The sequence below is a fragment of the Microtus oregoni genome, unplaced genomic scaffold, assembly GCF_018167655.1.
Source record: "Microtus oregoni isolate MIOR12 unplaced genomic scaffold, Mior012 000011F_ref0000422, whole genome shotgun sequence".
NCBI lineage: Eukaryota > Metazoa > Chordata > Mammalia > Rodentia > Cricetidae > Microtus > Microtus oregoni.
This window is the reverse complement of record NW_024543070.1, coordinates 53,076,725-53,092,496: the sequence shown is the minus strand read 5'-3', so window position 1 is coordinate 53,092,496 and position 15,772 is coordinate 53,076,725. Positions and strand designations below refer to the sequence as shown.

General features: G+C 49.1%; 1 protein-coding gene across 1 annotated transcript in view; it reads right to left on the bottom strand.

The window, feature by feature from the left end:
- The window catches only part of LOC121453485 (tyrosine-protein kinase transmembrane receptor ROR2), a 182,551-nt gene that overhangs the window by 24,181 nt on the left and 142,598 nt on the right, over positions 1-15,772 (bottom strand). Inside the window, exon 2 of the mRNA XM_041660300.1 lies at positions 8,406-8,483. Within this exon, the coding sequence (XP_041516234.1) occupies positions 8,406-8,483 (78 nt within the window). The remainder of the gene's footprint in view (positions 1-8,405; positions 8,484-15,772) is intronic.

The following is a 15,772-nucleotide window of genomic DNA, read 5'->3' as shown; positions in this document are numbered from 1 at the left end:
CTTCCCAAACACAAGAACCTTTAAATGCTGAAATACAAAGCTCCCACTTCTTGGGAGTGCTGCAGGACAGGAGCTCTTAGCTTTGCTTGAGAGCCTTGCACACAATGCCTTAGGGCTGTGGACCCTGTGGGCTGGTTCATTTTAATGGCTTCGTAGTAAGACTCAAAACTCTTGACGAAGCTGGAGCAGTGTAACTGTCTCCATAGTTGGAAGAAGATTTCTCAGGCCTGACATGAAAATTTCTTTAGTTTATTAAAAGTTCACTTGATTTTTAGCCTGACCCATCACGTCTCTTTGAAAGTAAACTTACAAGATCCAGATCCAAATGAATCAGAAACATTACTGCACTTATTCTCATCAGGACCTTCTAATCCTGTGTGCTCTTCCCAATCACCACAACATGTACCTTCTGGAGCTCCTCCACCCCACAGCTTTGGCTCTGACACACATAGCTGCTCTTTGGCCAGGGCACCTATGTCTTATCAGCATCTATTTTCTGAAGTCTATAGACAGGTCAAGTCTGCAGCACGGCCACAGGCTACCCCATTCTTCACCATGTGCCCAACCATGTGACAGCATTAGAATCTATTTTCCTGTCACAGGTCACTTAAACTAGAGGGCCCGGGAAAACCAGGTTGTTCTCCAAGGCTGCAAATGTGGAGAGCTGCTTAGAGCTGGCAGACCTGGGCTCTTGCTTTTAATCCTCTCTCTTTCTGGTGCCTGGGCACAGCTCCATCTTGCTTGTACGTTTGCCAAAGCATTTACACCGTTTCCTAACATTTTACCAAGCACGTGTGTCGCTGACCTGAGTGTGCTGCCAAGTTAGCTTGGCCCCCCAGTCTCCCCATCATCAATTCTCCTGAGGCCAGAAGTGAAAGCGAGAGAGCAGGCTCCCTGCAGACTGAGTACAATATCCCTTCCCCTCGGGCTTGAGTTTGCAGCCGGCTAGCTAACCTCTCAGCTTCATTTCTCTGACAGCTAAAATACGAGGCTTGCACTAATTGTTTTCTAAGCCCTCCATCAGCTCGCAGACGTTCCTGTGAGCATCCCCAAACCTCTCTAGAGGACTGATCAGGCTATGAGGAGCCAGGCAGCACTGACACAGAATTTCCCTGACATGGACCCGTCTAGCATAGTGCACCATTAGGAATAGAACCCCCACCCCACCCCTCTTCCGTTCATGCAGAAGAGTTTCCATTCTGTGCCGAGGCATCCTTAACTGCTATGCAAAGGGCCTCCTCTCTGCAGTGGCCTGGCCAGCCCTGTGCAGGGACAGAGACCAAGTGTTAAAAGACCCCAGAGGCTACAAGAGAATTACATCACTAGGCAGCCGCTCCCTTCTGCCCAGAGGCTACAGGAGAATTCCATCACTAGGTAGCCGCTCTCTTCTGCCCAATCGCACACAGATCAATAATGGTTTTTATAACCCAACCAACTGCCCAGATAGTCACCAATGTTGTCAGATGTCTTAGGAGCCGGGGGATTGGCTTCCTGACCAGGACAATCTGGAGTAGGAAGGAAATAAAGAAAGCCCCCTGTGCCTGGGGTCACAAGGTCACAGGGCTTCGATTGGTGGCAAACAAAACAGACAATTTCCTGGAGGGGTGAGTGAAAAGGAGACCCAGAAGGCCACAGGAGGGATGGAAAGCTGCCAACCCTGGAGGAAAATATTTACAGGTCAATAAACCAGCCAGAGGCCAGAGCAGGGGCCTGGGTTCAGGCTTCTCTGATTGAGTCATCCAGCCCAGACTCACTAATGGGGGAAACAGGAGGGAAGCAGAGGCACTGGGGAAAGTAAGAAAACAAAGGGTAGGTGGGGGAGGGGGGCTTGAGAGAGCTCAGCCGGGGAAGTGCTGAAGGGAAGCGTGAGGCAAACCCCAAACCCCAAAATACCAGCTGTGGTGATATGTGCTTGTGACCCCAGCACTGGGGAGGTGGAAGCTGTGATTCCTGGGGCTCACTGCCCAGCCAGCCGGCCAAGCCAGTGAGATCCAGGAGAAAGGGAGAGACTGTCCAAAAATCAAGGTAAACAAATGGAGTCCAGGGAACGAACACTGGGGTTTTCCTCTGGACTCTACATGTGCGCATACATGTAAACGTATAACCTCCTGGGCTTTGCACGCATATACATACATGGGCATATATAACCTCCCACAAGTGCACCTGCACACACACGAATGTGAAAACTCAAACACACACTGTGCGGGGAGGGGGAACCTCCTGAGAGATAAAAACAAATGATCATACTGTTTGAACTCTAAGGAGTGATCGATGTCCCTTAATGGTGTTTGCTGTTGTTATTTATTCATTCATTCATTGTGGGAGGCTGGGGGATGAGTCTCTATCAGGCTGAGGGTGAATCATTTATGTAGCTAAAAATAACCTTGAATTTCTGCTCCTCTTGCTTCTTCCTTCCGAGTGCTGGGATTACAGGCATGGGCCTCCCTGTCCAATCTATGCAATTCTGGAGGTCAAACCCAGGACTCAGTGCATGTTGGGAACCACTCTTCATCTGAGCCCACTCCCCAAATCTTATGTTAAGCTCTGACCCCAGGTAAGCGTGGGTGCAGTCGTATCTAGATTGGGGGTCACTGGGGATGCCCTCAATTTAAGACAAGCAGACTCTGAAGCAATGACCGGGTCCTGTTAAGCCATGGTGGAGCTGGACACAAACACAGAGCAAAGGAGACAGAAGGTGGAACACCGCTTCCCCAAGAGGAGCAGTACCAAGGAATGCTGAAGGTCGCCTGCAACTCCGAAAGCTCAGAGAGACAAGGAACAGTGTCAGAGACTAACAAGCAGAGGGCAAATTCTGTAACGTAAACTGGATCTTGGTACTGGGGAGATGCTCGGTTGGAAGGTATCTGCTGGAAAAGCACAAGGACCCGAGTCCTACCTCCCAGCACCCACATACAAAGTCGGACACAGCAGCACACAGCTGTAACCCCCCAGCACCCACATACAAAGCCTGGCAGAGCAGCAGCACACAGCTGTAACTCCCGCTCTGGAGAAGTGACAAAAGCCAACCTCTGGGGCTATCTGGCCAGCCAGCCTAGCCCCATTTGCTGCCTCCAGGATCTGAGGGACACTGCTTCTCAAACATCAAGATGGACAGCCATGGAGGAGTGGAGGCTGCCCGCCAGCCTCCATGAACAGCTGCACACAAAAGTTTGCACACACAGGTGGACACCATATACGGTACACTCACACACAGAAAGAACCTGGGGTCTGGACAGTCTCAGCAACCACTCAGGCAGTTCTGTAGGTGCAGTTCCCATGTCCTACCACAGAGCTGAATGTGGAGTCTGTGTTCGCAGTGGTTACACACAGGCTGGAACGTGGAGTCTGTGTTCTCGGTGGCCACACACAAGCTGCTTCTGCTTGTAGTCAGAATCCCATTTTCTTTGTCACCTGATTAGAATTGGGGACCTAGGCTTCATGCAAAAACCTAACAATATATACACGGACCTGCACAAATCTCACAAGGCCCAAAAGCAATCAGAAACAGACTCAATACATTTGCACGTGGATCCACACGACCTACAAGAACCAGGAAAGAAAGGCTCGGCGAACAGAGAGCAGCGAGCATCATCTCCATGGTAACCCATATATTCACGGCTAAAGTGTGATGGCAAACAGCTATCCTCATGCTGGAACTCTTCCTCCATCTGAGCCTCTGTGGCTACGGAGGACAGACGGAGGATAGGTGGCACCGCCTGTCCTGCCCGCTCTCCAGGCTTCTTTCTGGTGTTTCGAGACACGCTGTGTTAATAAACGTGCTGTCTGGCAGGTTCAAGCTTCTGCCTGGCTACTGGATGTGGACCAGATGGAAACCAGTATCAGCAGAAACGCTAAGTACTACATTCCTTAAAAGGTCACAGCTCATCCCCAAGCTACCAGTGAGACTTCTCGTGGGCTGAATAAAACTTTTCCCCACTTGCCCAGTTATAAAACACTTAGTGCTAAAGAATGAAGAATTCCACATGGAAATGCAGAGCTTCCAGGTCTTCTCTGGGTCTCTACAAGTCATTCCGTGAGGCGTGGTGTCCCTTCTCTCTAAATCGCTGCAGCACTCACACTTGGTGACACCTATTCTCTCTTACCCATCCCAGTGTTCTCCACTGTTGTATTCTCTCCATGTCCCCACATGGAACGGCTTCAGCTTGGGTCATGGAGCACATGGACCTTCTGTGGTAGTTTGACTATATCTGGTCCCCAAACGCTCCTAAGGAGTGGTTCTATTAGGAGGTGTGGCCTTGCTGGAGGAACTGTGATCTTGTTGAGGGCTGGAAGACCTTGAGGCTAAAGGGCATACCTTTAATCTAGGCCACACCTTCGGTTGAAAGTGTGTCACTATGGGGGTGGGCTTTAAGCTCTTTTTCTCAAGCTTCACTCCGTGTGACAGTCAGTTGACTGTTGCTTGCAAGATGTAGGGCACTTGGTTATGTCTCCAGCACCATGCCTGCCTGCATATCGCCATGCTCCGCGCCATGATGGGCTGAACCTCTGAACTGTAAATGTTTCCTATATAATAGTTACTGTGGTCATGGTGTCTCTTTACAACAATAAAAACCTAACTAAGACCCCTTCCTGCCGGGCAGTGGTGTCGCACGCCTTTAATCCCAGCACTCGGGAGGCAGAGGCAAGGCGGATCTCTGGGAGTTTGAGGCCAGCCTGGTCTACAAGAGCTAGTTCCAGGACAGGCACCAAAAGCTACAGAGAAACCCTGTCTCAAAAAACAAAAAAACAAAACAAAAAAACAAACAAACAAAAAAAAAGACCCCTTCCTTATCAAAATGAGAGGCATCAAAGGATTCAACAAAGCAGAATGGATGGGTAAGTGCAATGTGCCAGGTGGTGTCGGGGTCTGGTTAAGCTACAGTGACCAAGATGCTATCTTATTCAGAAACCAGACAAGGCTGAGGGTGCATTTTGGCAGTAAAGCACACACTAAACATGCATGGGGCTCTAACTCAGTTCTCTGAGCACATGTGGACATTAGTTAGGGTGTTCCTACGTGTGCTCATACGAACACACACACACACATACACACTGGGAGGCAGGCCTTCCCAGTGATGTCAGGGTGATTCTCAAGAGCCTTTAGCAAAAGGAGCTGTTTCAGAGTCTGGGACCAGCTCTTGCGAGAAATAACTTTGTTACTTCAACCTGGAGCAGGGTTGGACTCAGCACAGAAAACAAGAATAGGGCTGAGTAGACACTGTTCATGATTCACAGACTCTTCAGAGCTGAGAAGAGTGCATGGCTACATCAGGAGAGAAAAACAGCGCACACACACACACACACACACACACACACACACACACGTATGCAGAGCCTGCAGAGCTGTGTGCTGGGGGTGGAGGGTGAGGAGCTGCACTGTCCTGTGAGGAAAGTCAAAGGAGGAGGGGTTAAGACTCATCATGTGATTGGTTTGTCATTTTTTGCTTTGGTGCTGGTGACCAAACACAAGACTGCACGTGCCACGCACACACTCTATCACCGAATCCCACCCTCTCTGCACGCGCCACGCACACGCTCTATCACTGAATCACACCCTCTCTGCACGCGCCACGCACACGCTCTATCACCGAATCCCACCCTCTCTGCACGCGCCACGCACACGATCTATCACTGAATCACACCCTCTCTGCACGCGCCACGCACACGCTCTAGCACTGAATCCCACCCTCTCTGCACGTGCCACGCACACACTCTATCACTGAATCACACCCTCTCTGCAAGTTTTGTTTAAGGTTGTTTGGAAACATGCTTCTTAGACTTGCCTCAAACTCCTGGCTCAAGCAATCCTCCCACCTCATCCTCCAAACTGAGACCACAGCCACATGCTGTTTCACCCACAAAAGTCCTCTTAGGGTTGCTTTTAAAATTTATACGTGTGGGTGTTCTGCTGCACGTAATCTGTGCACCCCTTGCATGCAGTGCACACAGAGGCCAGAAGAGGGCGTTAGAACCCCCTGGAACCGGAGTCCTCAGGAAGAGCAGCCAGTGGCTCTCAGCCACTAAGCCACCTCTCCAGCCACAACAACTCTTCTTTTAATAGAAATTTTATATCAGGCCTCATTCCTTGAAATGCTTAATCTTTTAATTTCCCCTACAGAATCTTCTTTTCTTTTATTAGTGCTGGTAATCAAACTCAGGCCTAACAGTCTAGACACATGCTTTACCACAAACCTATATGCCCAGCCTTAACCTTTCCTTCTTGGCACTCAGAACTATGAGCAAATGAATGTCTGGCATCGTGCCTGCCCTGGCTGTGGGATTCTGGCATGGTAGCCACAGTGACAAAGACACAACGAATACATGGTGAGAATACATCAATTAAAAAAGCTGTCATTCCCCCTCTTCTGACTTACCCTTCCAAGGGATAACTAACTTGAAGACTGTTTGGAGAAGGCATATGGAAACCTACTATTCTATAACATATATAAACATACTTTTTTTCCATAAAGAAGAGCTTAATTGGATTATGCTCACCCCAGAAGCCACAGGTTGTTTGTCAAACAAAAAGGCCAGTGCCAGGTTTGGGACATCTCCCTTTAAGTTGTTGGTGACAAATCCTAGAGATTCCCCCAAACAATACAAGCTTCTCCCCTTGCTCTTTGTTGCCCACAAGAACTTGATAGCAAGACCATCTTGCTTAAGACTCCACATACACGGGGCACACAGAGAACTTGAGAAATTAAGTGGACACTGTCCAGGAAGCTTCTTCCCTCCTGGCCATCTTTCTCAGTACCGAAAGGTGCTGTGCAGGCTGGTGAGGGGAAAGGGAGTCAGTCTTCAACCGACTTACCCGGCTGTGAACTCTGTGAACTGCAGTAACATCTGCACGGCAAGATATACCCATGGGCACAATAGCGGCACAAAGGTTATAGGTGCAGCCAACCGCTTTGCGCTTGGATTTAAGACCTGCTGCACAGGAGGAAACACATGCCTCGTACTGCAAGTCTGGCCAAGAACCCATGGCTGGGGCACTCACGGGCCTCAGCAGGGAACCTACTACAATTTGCTGATTTGACATTGTATCAAACTGCCCTCTAAGTTCCTACCTCTGTACCCTGATTAGCGCAGCTCTCAGACCCCAGCAGAAGAAAGTCTTTGTGCAGTGGGTGGTGGTCAACAAAGGACTCACAGCTGGTCACAGTGCAGAGAACAGGTGACGTGGGACACAAATGAAACATCCACATCGCACCTGGATGGCTATTCTTGGTTGTCAACTCGACTATGTCTAAAATGAACTACAATCCAAGTAGATGGGTAGGCCTGGAGGATTGCTCTTGAACTGAACCACTGAAGTAGGAAGACCCACTCTAAATCTGGATCTTTTGAGATGGGAAGACCCACTTTTAAACTGGGCCATACTTTCTCGTGGCAGCCTATATAAAGGACATGGAAGAAGGAAACTCTTACTTATTATTAGAATTGTCAGACCATAAACAAATCAGTGTTGTTTCTCTGGGGAACCCCGACTAACACAACACTCCTCTATAAGGCTCAGGGACCATGGCAGAAGAGGGAGGTAGAAAGACTCTTAAGAGCCAGGAGTCAGGGCGGCCAGAGTAAAGCTGTGCCTTCTGGATACAGCAGGGCTGCTGTGCTCATGGGCAGCTGTGGTGACCTGCACAGGAACAAGCTGGTCAACATCCCGGTACAGAGTGGGGAGGGGTCTGTGAGCCTCAGCTCCTGAGGAGCTATGAGACGGCTGGTGGCTGCTGGGAGAGAGCCAGTTTTCTTGAAGGATGCGGCTCCTATTTGGTCAACCATGTTCCACTGGTTAGCCCACATCCTAAGCGCCCGGACGGCACACATTGGAGCTGACGGATTATTTAAGGAAAGAAAAGCTATTGCTTCTTCAAGAAGTAGACCATGCTGCTCTCCTTGCTCTGCCAATAAGACCATGGTGCCCACAGCAAACTTCCATGGAGGACGGAAGCCCCCACAAAGGAACACAGCATCCTCTTTCAGATGGCAGCACAGAAGAGTGCCACCCTCTGAGATACCACCACGTGGCTGTTTCACTGAGTAAAGCAAATGGGGAGGAGAGACGGTTGTTTGCAGCTACTTAACAAATGGTCAAGATGGGAGGCCAGCCTCTGAGTCCCTGCTCAGAACCTCTGAGCACCCTAAGGCCCCTTCCTCCCAGTCAGCTATATTTCCTGCAGCTTCACCTGTGGGCCTACCAGCCTCATCAGCCCCCAAAGCCTTTCCTGGGGGTAAAAAAAGACTTCAGGTAGGGATCTCACCTGACCAGCAATGGAGCAGCCCCAGCAGGGGACACCACCTTCTGCTTAATCAGGCAGGTCTAGCCCCCAGTGACAAGGGCAAAGCAGACACCCCGTGATATTCTATACCCACAGCAAGGACAGCTAGCTGACTTTCTATCTTACCTTTCAGAGTGGGAAGTGGGCTGTCCGGTCCATCAAGTTGTCCCAAGGTGTCAATTGCATCTGAATCCTCCACTTCACCTGGGAGAAGAGCACACACACACACACACATGAGACGCGGCTTCCCACCAGGGCAGACACTGTGAGTGCCAGTCTGCCCAGCAGCAGCAAATGCAGGCAAAGAAATGCCATGGCACTTTCTATTGGCTTTCATATAATCATATTTCTTGCCATTATAGAAGTGGTTTTTATAGGGTGGTGGTGGTGCATGTCTTTAATCCCAGCACTAGGAAGGCACAGGCAGGTGGATCTCTGTAAGTTCGAGGCCAGCCTGGTCTACAGAGAGAGTTCCAGGACAGCCAGAATACACAGAGAAACCTTGTTTCAAAAACCAAAAAATAAAGAAAGAAAAAGAAAAAAAAGTGGTTTTTAATTTAATCCCAACAACAACCACAGAGCAATAGGACTTGGAAGAAGCCTCTGTGCCACCAGGGGGAAAGAACAAGTAAGAAGACAAAGAAAGGCAGGGCTGGTTATTAAAATAAAGGATTCTGAATTAGTCTGCATGGACGGTCCAGGTAATTAAGATTCAGAGCCTTCCCTTCTTTATGTCATCCTGGGCCTCAAACTCACTAGAAAGCCAAAAAGGCAGCCTGGAACTCTTGATTTTCCTGCATCTACCTCCCAGGTGCTAGGATGACAGGTGTGTGTGTGTGTGTGTGTGTGTGTGTGTGTGTCCCCCAGGCCCTGAGAATTTAAAAATTTAAGCAACTCATCCCTTCAACATCCCCGGACCAAGTGTGACGTTCTTAAAACTGTAAATGACAGGAACGTGTTTCTCTTTATAAGGGCGGTTGAACACCACCTCCGACAGGACAACTATCCACCCCAGGAAGCACAGAGCGAGCTTGTTGGCAGAGCTGCCCAACTCGCTTGAACACTAAGGACAGTGTGGATTCGGTTTGTTTGGATTGACTTCTCACCTCCAAACACAAATAGGAAGAGGCTCAGTGCTACTCAGCCAGGGGGAGGGGCAGGTGCACTACCAAACCAGGAAGTCACAAGAAATTCTCAATAGCTCCCCAATTCCCAACTGCCCCACCAACCCATCGTGTTCACTTCCAGCCTTTACCCCGAGGACTCAACAGCGTCCTGGTGGCTCAGGGTAAAGTACGGTGAGGCTTGGGGTGACGAGCACTTTCTATTCAGACCTGGATTAAAAGCATCAAAGACTACAGCAGATGGGCTGTGACCCAGGGTGTTGTAGGGGGACCTTTGAGGACACTGCTGTTAAGTTGGACAGGCCAGGCACAAAAGGAGGAATCCAGTGTGGTTGCACTCATGTGAGCCCCTAGTCATGGAAGCCAGAAAAAACGGCAGATGCCAGGTTCTGGGATTACAGAAATGGGGAGCCAGTATTTCCCCAGAATGGGGAGCATGATTTCAGTTTAGGGAGAAGAAAATCATTCTGGAGAGAGATGGAGATGGCTGCATGACACCAGATATGGTGAATGCTACTGCCCGGCAGTATGGATGGTGAAAATGGTTCCCATCACTTTATGTATACTGACCGTAACTCAAGAGAGCCTCTCTGGCATGCTTTGAGCGATCAGTCCCCCATAGGCTCAGCAGCGGAACGCTTGGTCTCCAGCAGGTGGTGCTATTTGGGAAAGTTATGGAAACTTGGTGGGGGGCAGCCTTGCTAAAGGAAAGAGAGTTTATAGCTTGTTCCACTTCCAGTTTGCTTTATATGCTTCCCATTTGTGGTTAAAGTGATTGCACTGCTTCCTGCTCTAGCCACCTGACATGCCTTCCTCCCCTCCCCCACCTCCTTGCCATTATGGACTCTCCTTCTGGAACCATGAGCCAAAATCAACTCTTTCTCCCACACAGCAATAAAAAGTAATTGTGTTACAATGTCAAAGCTTATAATTTGGTGTTGGGTGACTGACTTCGGGTTAGCCAAGAACTGTATAAGTAACTTCACTTCCAAGACCTTGTAGGAGGAAGCTTTGCCTGGTGGAATAAAGGTCTGGCTGTGATTGAGGCAGAGCCGAGGGACCAAATTCTTCAGTTTGTTGTACCAAGGAGATGCTGGCTCACTTACTCTTGAATGCACACGTCTCTAAGCTGCTTCTTTCATCTCTCCATTGGGATGATGGCTTTCACAGCACAGGGCTTCCAAAATCCATGGCAAACTCTGGTGCCTGTGGCCTAGTCTCCTTCCCACCCGCATGGCAGACTGGTGTCTGACCAGCCTTACCCTAATCGTCTTCCCAGCATCCCTGGTTAAAGTCACCTACACCATTTTTCATAAAATATCTCCAGCCCACTGTTGGGAACTAATGTCTTTATTCTTTAAACCTGCCCTCAAAACCCTACACATCCCTTGGAGACAATCAGGCCTCCCTGGACCAACAGCAGGCATGCTGATCTCACAACAGCTAGAGCCCAGCGGCTGCTGAGATAGGGAGAAAGAACCTGTAGTGTTACCATTAAAACCAAGATGGGGCAGCTGGAGAGATGTACCCTTAATTGAGATGAATTTGATCCCCAGAATCCACACTTAATACTTAAAAAAAAAAATTCACAGAAGCCCATGATCCATGTCTACTGCACCTATGTAACAAGTAATTGATATACTTATATAAAAGAAAGAAAGGAAGGAAGGAAGAGAAAGAAAGAGAGAGAGAGAGGGAGAGAGAGAGAGAAAAAAAGAAAGAAAGAAAGGAAGGAAGGAAGGAAGGAAGGAAGAAAGAAAGAAAGAAAGAAAGAAAGAAAAGAAAAGAAAAGAGGCTTGGTAGAGCACTTGCAAGCCCAGTGCCGGAGCAATGGAGACAGGCAGGTCCCTGGGGCTCGCTCGCCTGCTACCTTCGCTTATTTACTGAGTTCCAGGACAGTGAGAGAGCCTGTCACAAGCATCAAGGTCGGGGGCACCTGAGGAGCGAGTGATGGTCAAGGTTTGTTCACCGGCTTCTACACGCATGCACTCACACACACGCACGCATTAACGCACACGTAATTCTTAAAAAAGGCAACCGTGGAAACTGCATAGGGCTGTCAACAGACACCTCCTGAGAACTGCACTTCAGCTCCAAGGTTCAAAGTGGTGCACTCTGCTAGCTGTCACTCAGCACGGCTTAAAGGTCAAGAGACCGCACGAGATCAAACACGCCGACACTGTGCACACATACAACGCAAGAGGCAGAGAAGGTATCAGCTTCTTGGAAACCCACAAATGGTGTGAAACGGTCAAATGGATATCCACCCTGGCACAAAATAAGAGCTGGCATCCATTCCACTGGTGGGGGTGGGGCAGCCCAGCTTCAGCTTGGTCAGCTTTGGAAGGGGACACAGAGGTGTGCTCCTGAGTGGGTGCCACCTGCAAAGTAGTGGCATACAGTGCGAGTCACAGTGGATACTCAAGGCTGGCATCCCTGGGACTGTTTTGCCCTTCACTTGCACACTGAGATTTGGCTCTTGTCCCTTCTGACCTCACATGCTATGCCAATGAGGACATCTAAGCAAATAAAAGTAGTACTCACATAATTAGAAAACTAGGTGCTGGATATGGCATGATGAATATGGACACCCCTTCCCTGCAACACACAAAGCTCCGGGACTCAGATATGAGAGGATCCAGGGGTTCGGTTTCCTCTGTAAATTACGGGTAGCTATATTTCGGGGTGATGAGACCCTAGAATCCTCATACCATCCATTTCAGCAGAAATGGACTCTTCTATTATTTTCTAATGGAATAAAAAAAAAGGTAGGCACTCCATATTTTGAAAATTAAAAGTCACATAATATTCAGGCCTGGAGAAATGTCCCCACTTCAGGCACTATGGCCTCCTGAAAATGATAAGTAAACTGGGACAGGGAAGGAGATTAAACTGGAAGATGGGGAGAAGTGTGGTCAGGGCCCAAGAAGGCCTTTCCTGGCCTTGAAAGGGGGCTAAGTGTAATATGAAGGAAACCCGGAAAGAACAGATAAAAACAGCACCCACACCTAGAGTAGTACTGAGCTGGCTGGTGTTGTTGCCAGTTCAAATTATCATGATCAAATTCCAGAACTTTCATCACCTGCTCACACCATCACCAAGCGACCTTGTTCCCGTCAGCAGTCACCCTGATCCCACCCCCTCCTGATCATCACTGAGCCTTCTACACTTTCCCTACGCTGGACACTCTGATTATAAACCAGGTGTGTCTCTTCAAGCCTGTAGAAGCAAAACGGAAAAAAGGGGGGAGGAGAGGTATTTAAATGAGGCCCACCGTCCTGCATGGTTGGGAAACGGCTCAACTGGTAGGTCAGAAATGTCCATACACAAAAGGCATGGGAGGGGTGGGAGACACTCCAGATGGCTCCAGGATGGGAAGCACAAGGTGACTAGGTGATCACTGGTGCACGGTGGGTGAGGCTAGGAACAGATGGGCTCCTGTGGTGGACAAGCCCAACACAGCCACACTCCTGCTGCTAGAGTTGGGAAACTGGTGGACAGGAGGCTGGATTTCCCAACAGCATGATGGGGGTCGCCCAGCTCCTGTAACTCGAAGAACACACGTCAGCTGTACCTCTTCCTCCCCTGTCCCTCCACCCCATGACCACACAACAGTCAGTCTCTGCTCATGGCCGAATGGCTTTCTATCAACTCCACACAATGACCCACATTAGTACCTATTGCTGGCCCAGGTTAGCTGGTGGTTGGTCCTTGTGCCCAGAAAGTGTTCCCAGGTGCCATCCTGAGTACAACAGTCTCCCTCTGTTTCCAGTTTTGAGCTCTACAGTGTCTGAGTCACCTATAGTCAACCAGTACAAAAATATTGCCCAAGCATTCCCCACATAAATACTTCATACGTTTTGAATTGTGTGCAGCTGTGGCCAGTGTGATACCATCTTGAGCTATCACAAAGAAATCGTCTGTGTGTCCACACGGTATGACCTCCCTGCCATCTGTTAGTCATGGAGGAATTAGTTACCATACTGTCTGCCTTTGTGTGCCTACGTCACAATGCCTTCCTCGTTCCCCTCACTGCATCTCACCATGGAGACATACCACCTCATATCAACACCAAAGCAGTGAGTACGGTACAGTGAGATAAGGCGTGAGAAGAGAGACCCTTCATACAGCTCTATGACGCTACAGTAACCATTATAGCTGCCCATCTTAATACCAGTTGCCGGTATTAATCTCTCACTGTACCTAGTTTATAGAGTGAAGGCTTTTACAAGTATATGTGCGTGGGAGCAAACACGTTCTACAGAAGAGCCTGGTACTCATTTGTAGTCTCAGGCATCTCTTGGGGTCTTGGAGGATATCCTCCTCGGATAAGGGAGATGTGTACAAGAGAAACCGGTTGGTCTTTACAGCAAAAGCCATGTGGGTTTATGCTGTGCAAAGACTCGGTCCCCAGCCAGCTGGCAAGGCTGTGAAGCATGCCTGTGCCCCTGTTACTTGGGTGGACATACTTGGGGTGATGGATTGGTTCAGTCATTGACTGTTGAAACAAAAATGCTAATTTAAAACAACGTAAGGGGAAAAGGGTTTACTTTTAGTTCAGTTTGGAAGTGCAGTCCACCATGGAAGAGGAAGGGATGGTGGCAGAACCCTGGTCCAGCTAATCTCATGGCGGCAGTTTTGAAGACAGTAAGAGGTAAACATTGGTGTTCATCTTTTTATTCAAGACAGAAACACAGGCCATGGGATGGTACCACTCACACGCAGGATGCATCTTCACACCTCAGTTAACCGAGTCCGAAAACTCTCACACATTGGAACCAGAGAGATGCTCAGAAGGTAAGAGTACTTGTTCCTCTTACAGAAAACCCAGGTTCAATTCCCAGCACCCCCACGGTGGCTCACAGCTGTCTGTCATGCAGTTCCAGGATACCCGACACTCTTCTAACCTCAGGCATCAGGCACACACTTGGCACATATGCAGAGGATCCACCAGGCTCTTCTGGCTTCTGAGGGAACCTGCTCTCATGTTTACATACCCCCCACATGGGAACACACACACATAGACACATAATTTAAGACCTTTTCTTTCTTCTTTCTAACTTTTTTTTTAAAGAGTACTATTTCAGCCAGGCACCGTGACTCACGTCTGTAATCCCAGCACTTTGGAGGCTGAGACAAGGCAACGAGGCAGTCTAGGCCAGAGGAGGTTGAGACCCCATCTTAAAAGAAGCCCTAAACCCAACCAACCAAATAGAACAACATATCCATACTGGGTGACAAATGACCCATGCTAATATAAATGCCAACCAATAGGGGACAGGGAGGGACAGGTGTGCGAGATGCGGGTGTACTGTCCGGCTAGTTACACTCTCCCTCGCCATTCCATCCTTGCAGATCACAAAGAGCTGTCTAAAGCATTCTGCCTCCCAACATCTTATATGTTCCATGACAGTATCCCGGGAAAATGATCCAAGCATGACCCCAATAAGCAGAACATGACCCAGACGTGTGGGTTTCATGTGTTACTGGCTGATTCACAGGGCATTTCAACAAAAACGCTGACACAAAATAGCCAGGGGACTGCTGAGGGTTTTAATTGAACCCCACTGTAGCTGCCCTTGGCTAGGTGGCACCAGTTTTCCAGAACCAACCTGTGGCATATTCTGGAAACACATTAGCAGTGTATGTCCTTTGTAGTCAGGGTTGGACAAACCACTATCTCTGCAACAACCAACGGGAATAGTAGGCTCTGTGTCGCCACGGAGGACGCATGTAGCAGGCATGTCACACGGGGGCACGCAGTTGCCGGGAGCCCTGCTCAGATGCGTGTGAATGTTGAATGAATGACCCGCCTTCTAGTCAAGCAGCGCTGGCCTGCAGGCCCTCCTTCAGCGTGGCCTCTCGTGCGACACTCTGAGTGACAGCATCCAGGAGAGATTCTTGGGCTCCTTTCATCATAGCCTCTAGCTCTCATTAAGAGCAGAGACAGAATTAGGCAAGAATTCGCTAATGAAGTTCAGCCTGTACTGTTGGACTTGAATCCACGGTGCCAGGCTAGCTCTGATTGGCGCTTCTTTTTGGGCACATTTTGTCGTCAGCCCTTTCATCTGTGACTCTTCACCTGGTGATGTGAGTCAGCATGCTCCCCGCGATGTGATTAGAGGCCGGATTCAGAGGACCGTGCACACTTCAAAGCCTCCTCCTTTTAATTAGTGAGGGGTTTATTCTCCAAGGCTTGACGCTCTTGGAGATGGTCCCCATGAAAAGATAATTTCCAAGATGTGAGGAAAGAGTCGGTACAGACACTGGAGTGTGTTACGCCAGCAAGCCTTCCGGAGAGCAAGGATAGGTCTTATGATGAGCAGGCTGTGTGGAAATTCAGACAATGTAGCCACCTGCCAACCCATG